Source organism: Pelecanus crispus, chromosome 1, assembly GCF_030463565.1.
Source record: "Pelecanus crispus isolate bPelCri1 chromosome 1, bPelCri1.pri, whole genome shotgun sequence".
NCBI classification, from domain to species: Eukaryota; Metazoa; Chordata; class Aves; order Pelecaniformes; family Pelecanidae; genus Pelecanus; species Pelecanus crispus.
The window spans coordinates 225,585,077-225,602,889 of NC_134643.1; the positions used below are offsets into that span (position 1 = coordinate 225,585,077).

At 60.6% G+C, this 17,813-nt stretch overlaps 1 protein-coding gene across 1 annotated transcript; it reads left to right on the forward strand.

The window, feature by feature from the left end:
• Nucleotides 1–6,384: 6,384 nt before the first annotated feature.
• Nucleotides 6,385–13,058, forward strand: PLEKHB1 (pleckstrin homology domain containing B1). Its single transcript, XM_075717850.1, has 7 exons — nucleotides 6,385–6,415; nucleotides 8,972–9,031; nucleotides 9,537–9,689; nucleotides 10,632–10,734; nucleotides 11,671–11,710; nucleotides 12,388–12,493; nucleotides 12,922–13,058. Exons 2-7 carry the CDS (start codon nucleotides 8,995–8,997, stop codon nucleotides 13,056–13,058), a joined length of 576 nt encoding a protein of 191 aa, XP_075573965.1. The 5' UTR covers nucleotides 6,385–6,415; nucleotides 8,972–8,994.
• The last annotated feature ends 4,755 nt before the right edge of the window (nucleotides 13,059–17,813 follow it).

Consider the following 17,813-nt stretch of genomic DNA (forward strand, 5'->3'; position numbering starts at 1 on the left):
TCCGTTTCCCTTCCTGGCGCACGAAGAGAAGGTGAAACTTGGCTCGCACCCCGCGCCGGCGGCTCCTCAGGGGGCTCGCCCCGGAGCCAAGCACCCCAAAAGGCGGCCAGTGAGGGGAACCCCGGCCCCCCCGACCATCACCGTGCCCCCCATGCCCAAATCTGGGGGCATCAAGCCCACTCGTTCCCCGTGGGGCTGAAGGGAAATCTTGCCACCGAGGCTGGGGGGGGGGTGGGCAACAGGCTTGGGGGGGGGCAACAGACTTTGGGGGGGGCAACAGACTTTGGGGGGGGGATACAACAGGTTCGGGGGGGACACAACAGGTTCGGGGGGCAACAAGCTTTGGGGGGGGGGCAACAGGCTTTGGGGGAGGGGAACAGACTTTGGGGGGGGGCAACAGGCTTGCGGGGGGGGATACAACAGGTTCGGGGGGCAACAAGCTTTGGGGGGGGGCAACAGGCTTGCGGGGGGGGATACAACAGGTTCGGGGGGGACACAACAGGTTCGGGGGGGACACAACAGGTTCGGGGGGGCAACAAGCTTTGGGGGGGGCAACAGGCTTTGGGGGGGGGGGATACAACAGGTTCGGGGGGGGATACAACAGGTTCGAGGGGGGACACAACAGGCTTTGGGGGGGGACACAACAGGCTTTGGGGGGGGATACAACAGGTTCGGGGGGGGACACAACAGGTTCGAGGGGGGGACACAACAGGTTCGGGGCGGGGAACAGGCTCTGGGGAGGGGGGACACAACAAGCTGCGGGGGGACGACAGGCTGGGGGGGCCACAACAGGTTGGGGAGGGGAGCAGGTTCTGTGGGGGGACACAGGTTCGGGGTGGGGGACACACAACAGGTTCGGGGAGGGGGGGACAGGCTCGGGGGGGACAAAACAAGCTCGGGGGGGGAAGGACAGGTTCGAAGCGGGGGGACAGGCTCTGGGGGGGGACACACAGGCTCGGGGCGGGGGGGACACACAGGCTCGGGGCGGGGGGACACAGACGCGGGGGGGGGGGACGACAGGATTTGGGGGGGGAGACGACAGGCTCGGGGGGACAGGAGGGGCTCCGGGGGCCGGCTCTCGCCCTCCCCAGGGCGGTGGTCTCCCCTTCCCCCCGGCTCGGGCTCTTCCTCTGCCACGCGTGACCCTCACCCTCGGGGGGGGGGGGGGGGGGGGGGAGGCAAAACCCCGCACCCAGAGGATGCTCCCCCCGCTCCCCGCCGCCGGCCCTGTCCCCCGGGCCAACCCCCCCGCTCCCTCCGCCTCGGTCCCTTCACCCACCCCCCTCCCCGCGCTGTCACCCACCGCCTCACACCCGGCGCCCGCAGCTCCCCCCCCTCAGCGCCGCCGCCCGCCCTCCGGGGGGGGTCCCCCCCTCACCTGCGGCTGCTCGGGCGGCGGCGTCCGCGTCCCCTCAGCCGGTGCGGCGGCAGCGCTCTCCCCCTCCTCCCGCTGCTCCGCGGCTCTGCCTCTGCCCGCAGCCGCCAGCCGGTGGGGGAGGGGGCGGCGGCGGCGGCGGAGGGGGGGTGGGGGGGGGGGGAGTACCACCAGCGGGACCGTTACAGGCGCAGCGAGGACTACAGCTCCCAGCATGCCCTGCGCGCCGCCGCCGCGGCCCGCCACCGCTCGCCCGGCGCGGGGCACGCTGGGTAGTGTAGTCCGTGAGGCGGGCGGGGAGGGAAACAGGGCCCGGGAGGGCGCGGGGGATGCTGGGAGGTGTAGTGCCGGCGCGGTGCTTGCTGGGAGTTGTAGTGCGGCTGGGGGGCGGCCCTGCGGCGGGGTACTGGGGCAGCAAGGCATGACGGGAGCTGTAGTTCCGCGGGGCGTGACGGGAGCCGTAGTTCCGCAGGGCGTGACGGGAGGTGTAGTCCGCGCAGGCTGAGGGGAGGCCGCGGGCCGCGGGCCGCGGCGGGGTTGTCCCCGTTCCCGGGCCTGGACGCGGCTCCGGGACTCGGTCCCCGGGCCTACAGGGGCCAGGCCCGCGGCGGGAGAGGAGGGAAGAGACTCGGGGGGCTGGGTCTGGCCCCCCGCGCCCGCCTCCTTCCTCCTGCTGCGGCCTGGCTTTGCCCCGGCCCCTCGCCTCACACCCCGAACCGGCCCCTCGGCCCCTGCCCCGCCAACAGCCCATTCTCCTGTATGTCCCCCCCAAAAAAAACCCTCCCTGCTCCCCCTCTCCGGCAGCAGTGGGGCACAGACCCCCCCCCCCCCGCTTCCCTGCCGAAACCCTTCACCCCACATTTGGGGGGGCCCAGCCACCCCCTCAATATTTGGGGAAGGCAGCTGCCAGCCCCCGCAGCCCCCGTTCCCTTCTCCAGCAACGCAAACCAGCGCTTTCATTTTTCATGCAGGAACGGGCGTGGAAAAAATTCACACAAAACCCTTTTAGGAGGGAGCGGCACCACCCGCCGGCGCACACGGCTACGAGGTGGGTGCAAACAGCCTCACCGCGGCTCGGCGCCCCAGTTTTAGGTTGGGAAAGGAGTATTTTGGGAAAGTGCTGGTGTCTGGGAGGTAAAGAATTAAATTCCTATGGGTCTTCACTCAGGGACTGACTCCAACAGGGGTACGTGTCCCCCGTCCCCTCCTTGATCCCCCCTGTCACACCGCTCGCTGCTGTTTGGAGTATTCCAGTCTCCTTTAATATCTTTATTGATGATCTGGATGAGGGGATTGAGTGCACCCTCAGTAAGTTTGCAGATGACACCAAACTGGGTGGGAGTGTCGATCTGCTGGAGGGTAGGATGGCCCTGCAGAGGGACCTGGACAGGCTGGACCCATGGGCCCAGGCCAACTGTATGAGGTTCAACAAGGCCAAGTGCCGGGTCCTGCACTTGGGTCACAACAACCCCACGCAACGCTGCAGGCTTGGGGAAGAGTGGCTGGGAAGCTGCCTGGCTGAAAAGGACCTGGGGGTGTTGGTCGACAGCGGCTGAACATGAGCCAGCAGTGTGCCCAGGTGGCCAAGAAGGCCAACAGCATCCTGGCTTGTGTCAGGAATGGTGTGGCCAGCAGGAGCAGGGCAGGGATCATCCCCCTGTACTCGGCACTGGGGAGGCCGCACCTGGAATGCTGTGTCCAGTTTTGGGCCCCTCAGTACAGGAAGGACATTGGGGTGCTGGAGCGTGGCCAGAGAAGGGCAGCGGAGCTGGGGAAGGGTCTGGAGCACAGGGCTGGTGGGGAGCGGCTGAGGGAGCTGGGGGTGTTCAGCCTGGAGAAGAGGAGGCTGAGGGGAGACCTGATCGCTCTCTACAACTGCCTGAAAGGAGGGTGCAGTGAGGTGGGGGTTGGTCTCTTCTCCCAAGGAACAAGAGATAGGACAAGAGGAAATGGGCTCAAGCTGTGTCAGGGGAGGTTTAGGTTGGATATTAGGAAAAATTTCTTCATGGAAAAGGTAGCAAGTATTGGACCAGGCTGCCCAGAGAGGTGGTGGAGTCCCCATCCCTGGAGGGATTCAAAAAATGTGTGGACGTGGCACTTTGGGAGATGGTTTATTGGGCATGGTGGTGTTGGGTTGATGGTTGGACTGATGATCTTAGAGATCCTTTCCAACCTTAGTGATTCCTAGTTTTACTTTCATTCAAAAATAATCCAGCCACCAAGCCAGGAAACATGAACTTAATTATTCATCTCCCCTTAATTGGTTTAGAGGTGGCCTTGGTAGTGTTAATGGTTGGACTAGATGATTTTAAAGATCTTTTCCAACCTAAATGATTCTATTATTCTGTTCTATTCTATGATTCTATTTTGCTTTTCACGCAGATTCTCGCTGGTGATTTCATTTCCCAAGTGATCAACATCAAATCACCCCCTGGGGAATTGGGGAATCGGGACAGGCGTGTCCCAGGGGTGGCCAGGGTCCCACCTGAGCTTCTCACTTCAGTTTCTCCCCCTCAGACAGGCTGGTGCAGGGAGGGGGATGTCGTGAAAACCTCGTCAAAGGAAATATTTCTCCTTGCACGTTTATCCCGCAGGGTGGAGGATGCTGGCAGTACCGATGGGATGTGCTCAGCCACAGTGACGCCCAACATTTTACGGTAAAAGGAGCCTCCAGTGGGATTTGGGATCTCTTTAGCAGCCCACCGTGGGGGTTTTATCCCCCCTGCAAGCCAGGTAGTGACCTGTCCCGACGGCAGACATGTGCGAGTTAAGAGAAAGAGTGAACGTCGGGGTGTCCTCACCCGCGGGTTCACGCACGGGAATGGTGGGTGTGAACCCCCAGAGCTTGTGCCCGGCTGCCTCCACAGCAGGGGGAGTCCCAGTGGGGAAACGGTGGTCTCCTATGGCACGTGAGACACGAGAAAAGTTTCCAAAAATCCTTTGTTTCATACCCAAAACGCAAAACTTTGGCTAGGACAGGGGAGATCTCCACCAGGCACTGAGCCACCACTCTGGGACAGCTTCTTGTGGTAATGACCTCCCCCTGGGTGAGACACAGACAGAGCCCAGCTGGAGGAAAAACAAACTGGAAGTTTCAAAATCCATCTCTTTTACCGAACAGCACCTGATTGCTACAGAAAACGAGGGGAAATCCGTGACTTGGCTCCTGTGGGCGAGGGGCTGAGGCTGTTCTCACGTTGCATCCTCTCCCTTCTTCCACCTGCGCAGGTTTGCCGGCTGGGAATAACCTCCCGGCTCCTCAGGTCAGCGTTTCCACCCAGTGTGCCCCAAATTTATCCCATCTAACAAAAAAAAAAACCCAAACCAAAACAAACCCCAAAAAACCACCCAGTTTGCAAAAAATAAATAAAGCAAGCCCCCAAAATCCCACACCAGCATCTTTTTCTTCCCCAGAGGAAAGCAGAGGAGGAAAACAGAGCAATTCCGGGATGTTTTAATGGCACTGCATTCGGTTTGCGATCCCCGACACCTGCCATTTCAGCCCGGCCATCACAAACACGTGGGCTGCGTTGATGTTTGCTCCCTGGGGGTTTTATTTCTGCTCTCTTTTTTTTGTGTGTGTGTGTGTGTTTTGTTGTTGTCGTTTCTCTCCTCTCCTTCTTGGAATAAACTTGATGTCTTATCTGCCAGCTGACCGGGGGCTGCAGCTGAGCAGAACCCATTAGTGCAGCGCTATAGATTTTCAACCCCATGAAAATCTGCTGCCATTTTAAACAGAGCATCTATTTATTTCACTCGGCGGCGTGTCCTTCTGCTGTCAAGGAGACAAATTATGCTGGTCCTGTGGCAGAGCTCACGATAACGCGGCGGAAAAGCTTTGAGAACAATTTTATACCAAACTGTGGCATACATCTACCTACGGAGGGGCAGCCGGCAGATAGCCCAGACTAAATCCAAATTTCAGCCTGAATCCCTTCGGAAGGGAACTTTTTTATGAATTCATTGCAGAACAAAGCGTCTGGCCCGGCCCCTGATTTCCAAATGTGCGTCTCTGAAATAATTAGCGCGGCCAGGCTGTTCTGCTGCCCCATAACCAGCGTGGAGGGATGCGCGGGGCTGCGTGTGCGCGCCCTGGCCGACGGGGCGATTGCAATTTTGTAATCAACCTGCGTGCTGCTGGCTTAATTTAATTCCTTCTGCTGTTCACCACGGTAAAGCCAGCGCTGGAGGGAGGGGAGGAGAAAGGGCTTTACGTTGAAAAGCCTGCTGGAATAGATTTTTTTTTTTTTTTTGCATTAAGGGCTGCCAGATGCTTAATAAACATCTTTATTATCAGCCCAGCCTTGACTATAAATAACCTGCCTTGTATTTTAAGCTGCGTAACACCAGCCAACCGCCGGGGATTGCACTCCCTAAGTTGTCTCGGGCCCAACTGTTTCCAGGAGCCGTAGGAAATGTGCCATTTCCTTCCCAGGGTGGCAAAAAAAGGCTTTGGGAGAGGCTCCGGGCTCCCACCGCAGGCTTGTCTAGATGGAAATGCATCCCTGCCCACGCGCAAATCCTGCCTGCTGCGGGGAACGCCTGCGCGTGTGCCTGGGCATGCCCTGCTTATGTGTATGGAGAGATATATAAAAAAAATACGTAGCTATTCCTTGCTGGCCCTTATTTTGTGGAAGAAGGGGAGTGGATAAGAGGGGTTGGGTGATATTTAGCTCTTGATCTGCCCGAATAATTCAATCGCCCATTTTTCCCGCTGTTCTCTGGTCCACGATTTCCAAATCTGCTTGGCAGAAGCTGGAGGCCAAGGACAGCGTCTCTGCCAGCTGCCGGCCAGGCGCAGGGATGCATCCCGGGCTCTCTTCCACTCCTAACCTCCGTTGTTTTGGGGTTTTTTTTGCTCCCAACAGGTTTGCAAAGCCTTGGCCATCTCGAGCAGGGTGAAGGACAACGCCACAAGCTTTTCCAACCCTGCGGCCCTTGAGCACGTGCGAGTCGAGCCCGTCTCTCTCCGGAATCGCCGACAGCTTTGCTCTTAACTCCAGCAGGAGCCAGGTCAGACCTCGATTTTTAACCCGGAGGGTAAGTCACCCCACTCAAGAAATTGAATTCAGCCGAGCGCTTAGGTGCTTAAAATTTGGGTTGTTCCTGATTTATGCTCCTGCCGGTGGCGTGCCCCCAGTGCTTGCCCTGGCAGGATCCCGCGGTGCTATTAAACCCATTCCCAGCATCGGAGGAGGGTCCTGCACCCCCCAACCACCTCATCTCCCCGTGCCCAGCTCTGCTTCCACCTCTGCGTGGGGCAGGAGACCCCCAGGCATCCCCTCGCTGCCCCAGCCTTGGCTTTGGGGCTCCCATTTGGGCTGAGGCCTCCCAAGGGCACCCACGCCGCTGCCACCAGCGCCTGGGTTATTTACAGCCCCCATCGTCCCAGTTTGGACCCCCTCGGTTGCCCGGCTTCTCCCAATGGTGCGGTTGCTCCGTCTCCGGAGGAAAAGGGGGGGACTCTGGGGACAAAGTGGGGTTTGGAGCTGCTGGATCCTCGGTGGGTGGCGGCTGGATCAGCCACGGGCATCACCGCCGGCAACCAGCCTGGCAGCATCCCGGCCGCGCCGGCACCGCGCATCCGCTTTTTTGGGGATAAATTGTGAAAAAGGGATATTTTCCCTCCGGCCAGCCCCTTGGGATGCTTCCACCCAGCCGAGGCCGCTGCCACGGCCCTGCCCGCTCCTGCCGGTACCGGACTACAGCTCCCGGCGGGCCGTGCGGGCGGGCAGGGCCGGGCAGGGGCGGGCAGGGCCGGGCAGCGGGAGCGGAGCGCAGCGCTGCCCGCAGCGGGGACCCGCCGGGCCGCCTGCTCCCGGTGAGGGGTGCGGGGGGCACCGGGATGGGGGTACCGGGAACGGGGGGTACCAGGGGATGGGGGGTACCGGGATGGGGATACTGGGGATGGGGGGTACCGGGATGGGGGTACTGGGAATGGGGGGTACCAGGGGATGGGGGGTACTGGGTTGGGGGTACTGGGGATGGGGGTACCAGGGGATGGGCAGTACTGGGTTGGGGGTTCTGGGACGGGGGTACCAGGGGATGGGGGGGACTGGGGATGGGGGGTACCGGGGATTGGGGTTCCAGGGGATGGGCAGTACTGGGTTGGGGGGGACCGGGGGATGGGGGTACTGGGGATGGGGGTACCAGGGGATGGGCAGTACTGGGTTGGGGGTTCTGGGACGGGGGTACCAGGGGATGGGGGGGACTGGGGATGGGGGTACAGGGGATTGGGGTTCCAGGGGATGGGCAGTACTGGGTTGGGGGGGACCGGGGGATGGGGGTACTGGGGATGGGGGTACCAGGGGATGGGCAGTACTGGGTTGGGGGTTCTGGGACGGGGGGTACCAGGGGATGGGGGGGACTGGGGATGGGGGTACCGGGGATTGGGGTTCCAGGGGATGGGGCTACTGGGTTGGGGGGACCGGGGGATGGGCAGTACTGGGTTGGCGGTTCTGGGACGGGGGGTACCAGGGGATGGGGGTACCGGGGATTGGGGTTGCAGGGGATGGGGGGTACTGGGATGGGGGTATGAGGAAATGGAGGTACTGGGGATGGGGGTATCAGGGGATGGGGGTACTGGGGGAGTGAGGGTACCAGGGGGTGCCGATACTGAGGGAGCCGGGTACCAGGGAGATGCAGAAAGGGGGTACCCCAAAATGTGGGTACGGGGGGGGCAGGCAAGATGCCAGGGGATGTGGGTACCAGGGGATGAGGGCACCAGATGTGGGTACTGGGGGCTGCAAACATGGGGGACGAGGGTGCCACGGGGATGCGAGTACCGAGGGAGGGGGGTACCAGGGGATGGGGGTACCACGGGGTGCGAGTACAGGAGGGTGAGGGTGCCAGGGGACACAGGCACCCGGGGGCTGTGATTTCTGGGGGATGCAGGTACCAGGGGGCTGCAGACTCCAGGGGGACATGGGCACCCCGGGGATTCGGGTGCTGGGTAACGCAGCCACCGAGGTACCGGGTGGGGGGTCTGCGCCTTGGCGTGCCCCTGGACCAGGAGGGCACCCAGCCGAGGGGCCCTGAAGGCCATCCCAGGGTGCTGAGCCCCCATCATTGGGGCACTGGGGTCCCTGGCCGGGGAACCGCTCCTGCCTGGCCCTGGGGTGTTGGCTCTGCTCGGGGACCCGGGGAGCGATGACTTCATGGCCTTATTAAGGACCAATTTCCATCCAGGCAGGGGAAAAAAAACCCAAGCGTGGCTGTCGTTTGCCGTGGAAAGTTACTGGGGCCGTGGGGAGTTCCTGCCTGTTTTCATGCACGGCGCGGATTTCTCCACTTACCTCTACGGGACGATAATCCCTAAATCCCAACGAGATTAAAAGCAGAAAGAAAGGTGGCTGGAGTTCCTCCTCCCTGCCTTTGCCATGTTTCCCAGATGACGAAATCCCACGTCTGGCTAACCCCGATTAACCTGTGCGCTCGGCTCATCCCCCCACCCCACCCCCCCAAAAAAAGGGGCAACAAGGGTGAATCCCCATCCCGCTTCGCTCCTGGAGCCGCGGGGAGGTGAGAGCCGGGGGAAGAGCCGCAGGCGAGGCGGGAGCTGCTATTTTAACCCTCTTATTTTTCCCGTGCCAACAGGTCCGGAAAACCCTCCGGCAGCCATGGCGCTGGTGAAGAGCGGTTGGCTTTGGCGGCAGAGTAAGTGCGACCCTTCAGCCTTCCGGGTTGGGAGCCCCCACACCAAAAAAAAAAAAATACCCAGAGAGGTTTTTGGCTACGGGATGCCAGGAGGAGGCACGGGGGGAGGACAGACCCCGACCCGGGTGGTTAATCCATGGCAGCAAGGAAATCGCGGCTCAGCCACTCGTGGATTTACGTAAGAGGAGTGAGGGGGCCGTCTGCCACGAAAACAGAGGCGCAGCTCCACGTCCGGGGCTGGATCCGGTCCCGCGTGCACGGCGGGGCAGCACCAAGCTGCCCTGATAGCTTTTTTTGGCAGCCCTTTTTTTTAATTTAAAGCCACCTGGTCACGCTGCCCCGGATGCTTGTGCCAGGCACAGGTGCCTTTGTGGAATGCAGCAGCTCTCGTAGGGGGTGCTGGGATCCGGCTGCAAATTTGGGGGACAGCATCGGGTCTCGTGAGCGCGCTGGCCTCATCCCGCCGGGCTCACTGGTGCCCTTCACCTCCTCCCCATCCCCTCAGGCTCCATCCTGCGCCGCTGGAAGAGAAACTGGTTCGTCCTTTACCTGGACGGCAGCTTGGTTTACTACCATGACGAGACGCAGCGTGACATGGACGGCCGGATCCACGTCAAATACAGCTGCCGGGATGTGAGGACCGGCCGCGAGTGCGGAGGTGAGCAAAGCCCTGTGGCCCCAAGCCCATCCCGCGCGGGGCTCCGTGGGGCCGCATGCCTTTTTTGTTGCCGCTCTGCAGGTCTGAAACGTGTTTGTGCACATCTCAAATCCCACCACCCCCCAAAAATCCAGGCTGCCTAATTCACCCCTTTCTAGCTCCCAGCCAGCACCGCGCTGTCCCCCACAAGATGCACGTTGCATCCTCCGTTGCTTTTCCACGGGGGAAGGAAGGAGAAACTCTCCCTCCTGGTTTGTGCTTGTTCAAAACACGATCCCATGGCCCTGACTCATCCCTCGCCGTCTCGCACAAACAAAGAGAACGCAACAGCAGCTCAGCTCAGCCCCGGCAGCCCACGGCCGCCGCACAAAGCCGCCTTTCTTGGGCTTTGCGAGCGGTGGCGGTGAAGCTGGGATGCCGCGGTGGGAAGCGCAAACCCAAAAATTTATCCCCACCAGAGGGTCCCGCCGAGCCGTGAGCTGGAAGAAGGCGCGGGCATAAATGACCCTCGTGGATTTAAGGCTCTGTTCTCGCTCACAATCCAACCGCGGTAGCAAGCGTCTCGCGCTTCAACAAAATGTGGGTGCCTGCTGCAAGCTGGCGAATTCAAAGCAAACGCAGCTCAGCCGAGATTTCTGGCAGGTTTCTGCCCTTCCATTTTCTTTCTGCCCTGGTGGGTGGAAATTTCTGCTCGCCAGCTCTTCGCCCGTGTTGGCTTTTAACCTTTGAGAGCCTGATCGTACCTTGGAAGCAGAGACGGGGGCTGAAATTAAACCCGAATTACGAGCATGGCGTCCCCAGCGGGTTTTTGGTGATTGCATGAGTTAGTGGCACACGGAGGGGCTGCTCGTGCCAGGGGTAATTTGGAGCCTGACCCTCTTCTGAGAGGATCTCCAGGGCATCTCTCTCGCTGAGGCTGGATCCTGCCTGTTCTGCTTCCAGACGTGCAGCCGCCCGAGGGGAAGAGCCGCGACTGCCTGCTGAGCATCGTGCTGCGGGACGGCTCCAAGACGATGCTGTGCGCCGAGAGTGAGGACGACGCCGTGTAAGCCGAAATCCCGCCGCAGCGGCACCAAAATCCCCTCGGCGGCTTTTTTCATCCGAATTATCCAAGCCTGGCCCATGCGAGAGCCCTGTCCCGCTCTCACCGCGTCCCACCCGTGGCTAACACCCCACGCGGCCCTTGTTTTCTCGAACACCTGCGTTGGCTCGCAGGGCGATAGGCACAGGCGGAGATTTGGTTTTCCCGCTGAATAATTCCGAGCCAAAAGCAGCTGTTCTGAGGCAGTCGGTCTCCTGCGGGGCAGGTTTCCCTCCTGGGTGAGAAATCACCTCTCGGCCCAACCGAGGAAGGGTTTTCATCGGTATTTGGCGATAAAGAGTGGGAAAGTGAAATCCTGATTGGCTTAAGGCTGTGCGCAGCAGAAGGAAACACCCACTTTTAGCACTGTTTCCCTCCTATTGCTTTCTATAAATTTAAGACTTTGGGTTTTGTAAAACTTGAATTTTGGAATAATTTTTTTTTAACATTTTTATTAAAAAAAAAAAAAAAAAAGTGGGAAAGCTTCAGCTGAACTTAGATGGAGATGTTCAGCCGCAGCCAAGTTGAGCTTGATCAATTGAGCTTGACCCCAGTTGAATGGAAATTCATCCGTTATCCACTTTTTCCCCCAACTTCGATGCCATTTTCCTTTGTTTTTAGCCAGGGCCGTTCCCAAGGAGAGGGTTTAGCCCTGTACCCATCCCCATGGCATCGGGTACCTCCCAGCACCATCCCATCCCAAACTATTAGCCCAGCGCTGGCTTCATAGGGAAATTCAAGATCAGCGCCGGCCCCACGGCCGCATCCAGCTCGCCGGGCAGGGAGGGAGGGAGCCACGTGTGCCCGGCGGAGTTGCCGTCCGGCCAGGCAGCCCCGCGGGGACAATTCCCACCCCCCCAGCACCCGAAAAAACCTCAGCTCCCTCTGTTTTGTTCGCAGCGCTTGGAAGATGGCCGTGCTGGAGGCTAAATCCACCCCGGTGAGGCTTCGTCCCCCAAAGCACGGGCGCCGTCCCATCACGGGCTTCGGTTATGCCAACCCCAGTCCCGCCCCGGGGCTGACGCTGAGTTGGGGGTGGCCCCTCCCCGAAACCCCGCGCCCATCAGGCAGCCTCGGGGCGCGGGGAGCAAAGCCCCTGGAGCCAGACAGGGAAGATGGTTGAGGAGAAGCGGTAGCGATAGAGCAGCCTGCTCCTGGTGCCACCGACGGAAGATGGCGGAGCGGAGGGTGACGCTATTCGGCGGGTTGGGGTGATGAGGGCAGAGTTCCAGGGACAGGGGGACAGTTAACGGGGACATTTAAGGGGAATGGGGCAGAATTTAAGGTGACAGAGACACGGTTGAGGTGGGGGGGAGGCGGTTACGGTGACAGAGGCTGAGTTAAGGGGAATAGGGGCAGAGTTAAGGTGATGGGGGACACGGTTCAGGTGACCCGAGCGCAGGGAGGCGATTTGGGTGCCTGAGCAAAGACTGCCCCGGGCATTTGGGACGCTCCCCCCCCCCCCCCCCCCCCTTTCAGCAGTGCAGGGGAACCCACGGGATTCAGGCCCCCGTCACACACGGGGGAAACTGAGGCACGGCCTCACTGGCTGGGTTGCGGCTCCAGCGCGGCCCCAGTCTGGACCCCGGCCTCACACCACGCTCCCGCCGCTCCCAGGTGCACGTCTATGACCCCTACGATGACGACTACTACCAGACAGTGCCCCTCGACTCCCACCAGACCGCCTACATCAGCTCCGGCCACTACAGCCACCAGTACGGAGGTGGGTGGCCCCATCTGGCAGCTCAGGGTCCTTGAATCCCGAATCACCCATCCCTCCCCAACGTTTGTTTGGATGCTGCGCCGCGGGGATGCTTAATTTGGCCGGGAGGTGGGATTCCGCCCCTCCCCGAGCGATGGTTTTGCAATTTGGGGATCGATACTCCAGGGGCCGAAGGGCTGAGACCGGGCAACCTCGGTGCACGGCGGCACGTTGAGGGTGGGGGCTGCTTGCCGCGGTGGCGATGCTGGAGCCGTGGCGACGCAGGGGACACGGGTGACAGCCAAAAAGCGTGGATCCCCCTCCATCCCACTCCAGCGGCACCTCCGGGCCCCGCTGCTGGCATCGGGGAGGGTACCAGGAGGGCGATGTCCATCCCACCACCACCACCCCCCAGCTCGCCCCCCCCCCCCTTTTTTTTTGCCTTGCAGCTCCCGGGGTGACCCACGTCATCGTGCGCGAGGATCCCTACCGGGTCTCCGGGGACCAGATGGCTTTGGGGCTGCTGGCGGGGGCCGCCACCGGCGCTGCCCTGGGCTCCTTCATGTGGATGCCGTGCTGGTTTTAGCCGCCCCGCGCCCTCCTCCCGCAGGATGTGCCCCCCCCCCGACGCGGCCCCCTTTGCCTCCCCAACACGGTTTAACTCGCCCCTGGCTTGGTACCCACCCTGAGCCACCCTCAGCCTCCCAAAACCAGCCTGCTCAGCACCCTACACCCTGGGGACAGAGATCCAGCCCCAAACTCATCCCATATCCTCCTCCCAGCCCCAGCTTTTGCATTAAATAACCCCCATGTGCTTCAGGGACCTCCCCAAAAACCCACCCCGAAGCCCCCCAAGTGTCCGACTGCGGCCCGCAAAGGCCTGGGGAGCTGCCGGGGCTGTTGGCCCAGGGCCCCGGCCCCAAAATCTGCCTCCGTTCCCCACCCCGAATCTCCGCAGGGAGCTGGCTGCAGAAATAGCTGGGATTTTAGACCAAGGGGGAGAGTGGGTGCTGCTCCAAACAGCTATTTTGGGGAGACGGCTGATTTTTTTTTTTTTCCCCCCAGCACCAGCTTTGAAGCCGACAGCACAGCTGCTTTGTAAGGGTTTTTTTGGGGCGAGGCTCCAGCACCGGAGCCGGAGCAAGTGCCGATATGGGAGGCAACAGCAGGGATGATCATGAGCCAGGTTAGATGAAAGATTAAGGGAGATGAAGCTTTGCAGAATAATTTCCACCCCTTTCCAGCCTCGCATCGGTCCCCTGGGCCTGGCCAAGCTGGAAAAATGGTGCTAAACCCCCTGGGAATTGGGGCTAGGAAGAGCCTTGGGAATATCAGAGCTTCCGCAGCCAAGTGGCGGTCACCGTGGAAGGGACACGCAGAACCTGCAGTTTCACCCTGATTTTTGGGAACGGGGGAGAAATCACCTTGGGAACAAAGGCAGCTCTCCCTGGGGACCAGGGACCCTTTCCGGCAGCCAAGCCGGGATCTTCGAAGCAGGGATTTGGGATTGAGGGAGGGGACACGGCCCCTTCGGGTGGCCCTGGGGCCAGGGGACCAGGAGCAGCTCACCTTTTTGCGCTGCGTTGGGCGGCACCGGGCAGACATCGAGGGAAGGGCAGGGGAGAGGCGCGGCTGCCAAGCGTCTCCCTTAGAGGCACCATTTTATCCTGGAGACGCCGTCGATATTAAACAAATTCAAGAATTACAAACAAAACCCACAGCTAAATTAAGAAAAAACAAACAAAACCCCAAAAAAACCCCAAAAGAACCCCAGTGACGTCAGCACCCCAGCACACTCTTGTTAAAACCCCGGAGCAGTTCGTCCCTGCGTCTGACGGGGAATCGGGGTGTCCCAAAACACCATCCTCATCCTCCCCCGGCCTCCTCGCCTCGCTGCTGCTGCTGCAAACCCACTCCCCTCAACCGCAGCAATTTTTGGAGAGGAAAAACTAAAAAAAAAGAAGAAAAAAACCCAACCCACTATCCACAGTCTAATAAAGGCAGCGAAAAATGAGACCCAGCCTGCGGGTGAGTGAGGATGAGGAGGGGGCTGCTCATCCTCGGGGATCTCCAGGGGTTGGGAAGGTTTGGGTCCCCCTCGAGAGCTGCGTCCGGGCGTCACCAGCTCCCCCACCTCCTCCCGCACCCCCTTTTCAACCTCGCAGCACCCAGACGCGGTCCCGGCACTGCAGGGTTTCGGGGAGGGCAGGGGTCCCGCTCGCAGCCTCCGAACGCAGGCACGAAGGGACGCAGAAGGGAAAAAGCCGCCCAGGAAATCCCGCTGACCGCGGCGCTAGAGGCCCACCATCACACCAGCAGAGTGGCTCTTTCCTTTGCATCCCAAATTCGGAGCCCGCGGGATGAGCCGTCTCCGTTCGCGACGGGGCCGGTGCAGCGAAGGGCTCTGCCGGCCCCGTTTTAAGCCTCGAGGTGACTTAAAAGCATCACTGGGTCTATTTAATTTGCAAAGCGAAGCTGAGGTCAGCCTGCCCGCTGCTTTTAGAAAAAAAAATTGGGTTTTTTAAGGCAGGGATTCCAGGGTTTCCCCCGCAGCCCCTCCATCGCTGCACCTATCCCAGCTTTCAAGGGCTGGGGAGGAGAAGGATTCGGCCCCATCCGCCCCCTCGTCCCTTCTTCCATCTCCCATTTCCCAGCCTGGGTTCCGTGTGCGGCGCGCTCACCTCTACACCTCGCTGCCGCACCACGCGGCTCGCTCCTGCCGCTGATCCCCAGGCCCCCGCGGTTATTCCTGCCGGAACAGCGGGGGACAGGGACACATAGGAACGAAACAACAAACCCGCGACAGCTTTTAGGAGGCACGTCAGATGGGGAACGAGCTGCGCAGAGGCTGAACAGCGCTTGGGTCCCGCTCCCTCCTGGATCTAACCTGTGGGGCTGCTGTCCCACTTTCCAACCTATTTTCCGACCTATTTTCCATCATCACCTCCACTGAAACCTGTCCTCGGCAGGACCACAAGACCCTTGCCCAATTAGCGCTGACGCAGACTCGCCAGTGCCGTCCCATCCGCAGGGAAGCAGAGCAGCACGTCTGGCCGCTAACGAAGCAGCCTGGGATGCAGAACCCTCATGATCAAGCCCAGCTCCGGTGGGAATAAAGCATCTGAGTCTGAGCAGCATCACCTGTGGGTGTGAGATGGTTTGGGATGGGCTGGGAAGAGGCAGCTGGAGGGCCAACGCTGAGCAGGGGGACATCCCCTGAACCCTCTTTTCTCAGGGACTTGAGCGATCCCGGGAGCTGGCAGATCTGGGAAAAGCCGGAGCTTTATCCTGGGCAAGCCCATCTCCAGGAGCCGCTAGCGTGCATTTACCACACAAGCCACATAATCCAGGGGTGAGACGCACCTGGAGACGAAACATCTGGAAACGCTTCGCCCAGAGAGGCACAACCTGGAAACAGGCACTCCTTTCCGCGCCACGTCCAGCTGCTGACCTGCAAAAGCTCCGTTTCCCCAGCTCCCAGATCCCCCGCGCTCCCCATCCCCGTGGTACCCGAACATCCCGGGGCTGATCCTGCTCCTCTCCTACCGAGCGGGGTTGTGCCGGTCTCCCGAAGACCCAGGGACGCCAAACGATCCAGGCAAGGCCACCGAGAAGGGCAGCGACGGAGCAGCACGCACCTCCAGCAGCGATTCCTGGGGTCTTCACGCTGTCGGTGGGAGCAGCTGACGGCAGCCAGACCCCTCGTTAGGAAGCTAAACGAAGGAGCAATTAAAGAGGTTAAAAAGAAATTCAGAAGTGTAAACAACAGAAACCATCGTCCACAAAAACACCGGGCTCAGGTCTTCGTCCGCAGGAGAGGGGCTTCCCGGGGGCCTTCGGTGCTGACTGGGACCAACGCTGCGCAGGACCGGAGGGACGAGAAGTGGCAAAAAACCAGAAATTAGGGTTGCCCCACTCCATTCACACTCCAATACAGACTCGTACGACCCCTCTTCTCCCCAAACACCGGCCAAAGCCCAGAACAACTCAAAAAAAAGCCCCTCAGAAACGAGGATTAACACGGCGGGATCTGCAGCGAGGAACAGGCACAAGCGGTTAACGCCCGAGCGCGCCCACAAACAGCCCGGTAAGATTTGTCCCCGAATGTCACAGCAGGGAAAAAAAAAAGAAAAAAATCAGCTGGAGCCCACTTGACCCTCGCTGCGATCAAAACCCAATTCTCTGGAAATAAAGCAGCTGCATGGCGGGCTGCTACGCCTTGGCAAATGTCAGGATCAAGCCTTGAATTTCCACCCGTCGCCTTTTCCCGAGCTCGGATAAACACGGGAAAGGTCAGGGCCAAGTCCGCCGGGAGCCCCGGCAGCACCAATAGACGCCGCTTGCTCCCTCCGGCACCCTGTATCCGAGGACACGCAGCACCGGGGAGGGGGGATACAGAGCGATTGCAGTGCTTTAATTAGCGGTAACGTTAATCAAGCCTTTAACACAATCCTCGTTCCAGACGAGGTGGCTGCCAGCGAGCACTCCAAATGGCTTTAAATTTACACCCAAAACCTGGGAAACAGGCAGCAAGCCTGGAAAATTCGACTTGGAAACAGCGCTGGCGGAGAGCCGCCTCCCTCGGAACCCTCAGAACCTCAGCTGCCCCCTAGGCCGAGCTGCCTTCGGCCCTGCCCTACTCCTCATCCTCCAGGGAATGGCAGAGCTGCTCCTGGCATCGCAATTCCGCTGGCGTTGAACTCCCGGCACGCCCGAGCCAGGTGTTGTCGGCGTCGCTCTGAGCAGTCGGTTATCTTCGGCCGCTACAAGAGGATCCCGAATATCTTATAAAAAGCCGCGTTCGACTTCAGCGTGCGCTCAGGCCGGGGTGGGGAAGGAAAAGGTGGCTGAAGAGCGGGGAAAACAAAAAGAAAAAATAGGTTCTTTTGCAAAATCGATAAAACCACCAAGCCCAGCGAGCCTGGAAACCCCAGCTCAGGCAACAACAGAGCGGCAGAGGAGGCGGCGGCTGAGCACCGAGCGCTCCGGCAGCGCTGTTTCGAGCTCCGGGTGTTTGCAGCTGCTTTCCCGACTGTGGGAGCGTCGGCAGCGTCTGCCGCAGCCACGGCGCAGGTAGCACGGCGAGAAGCAGCCTGCCCACACCCCCCCCCGCCCCGTTTTATCTTCTTTTCAGGACTGGTACGTGCCCAGCACGGAAAAAGGTGCTGCTGCGTGAGGTAGAGCCCTCTCACGGTCCGGTTTGCCGAGGATTTGGGTGCTGGAAGGAAAAGCGACGCTGTGCAGCGAGGGGACGGCGGCGGCTGCCGCAGCAGCTCTGCAGACGCTGCTAGGAGGATGCTGCGGCTCCTCCAGCCCGGCAAAATCAGCGCTGACCCCACCG

Bases quoted from the DNA above. Each gene is read 5' to 3' on its own strand.
- PLEKHB1 (XM_075717850.1), top strand. From the start codon at position 8,995: ATGGCGCTGGTGAAGAGCGGTTGGCTTTGGCGGCAGA. The intron at 9,690-10,631 runs GTGAGCAAAGCC...TTCTGCTTCCAG, and splicing joins GACCGGCCGCGAGTGCGGAG to ACGTGCAGCCGCCCGAGGGG. The intron at 10,735-11,670 runs GTAAGCCGAAAT...TTTTGTTCGCAG, and splicing joins GAGAGTGAGGACGACGCCGT to CGCTTGGAAGATGGCCGTGC.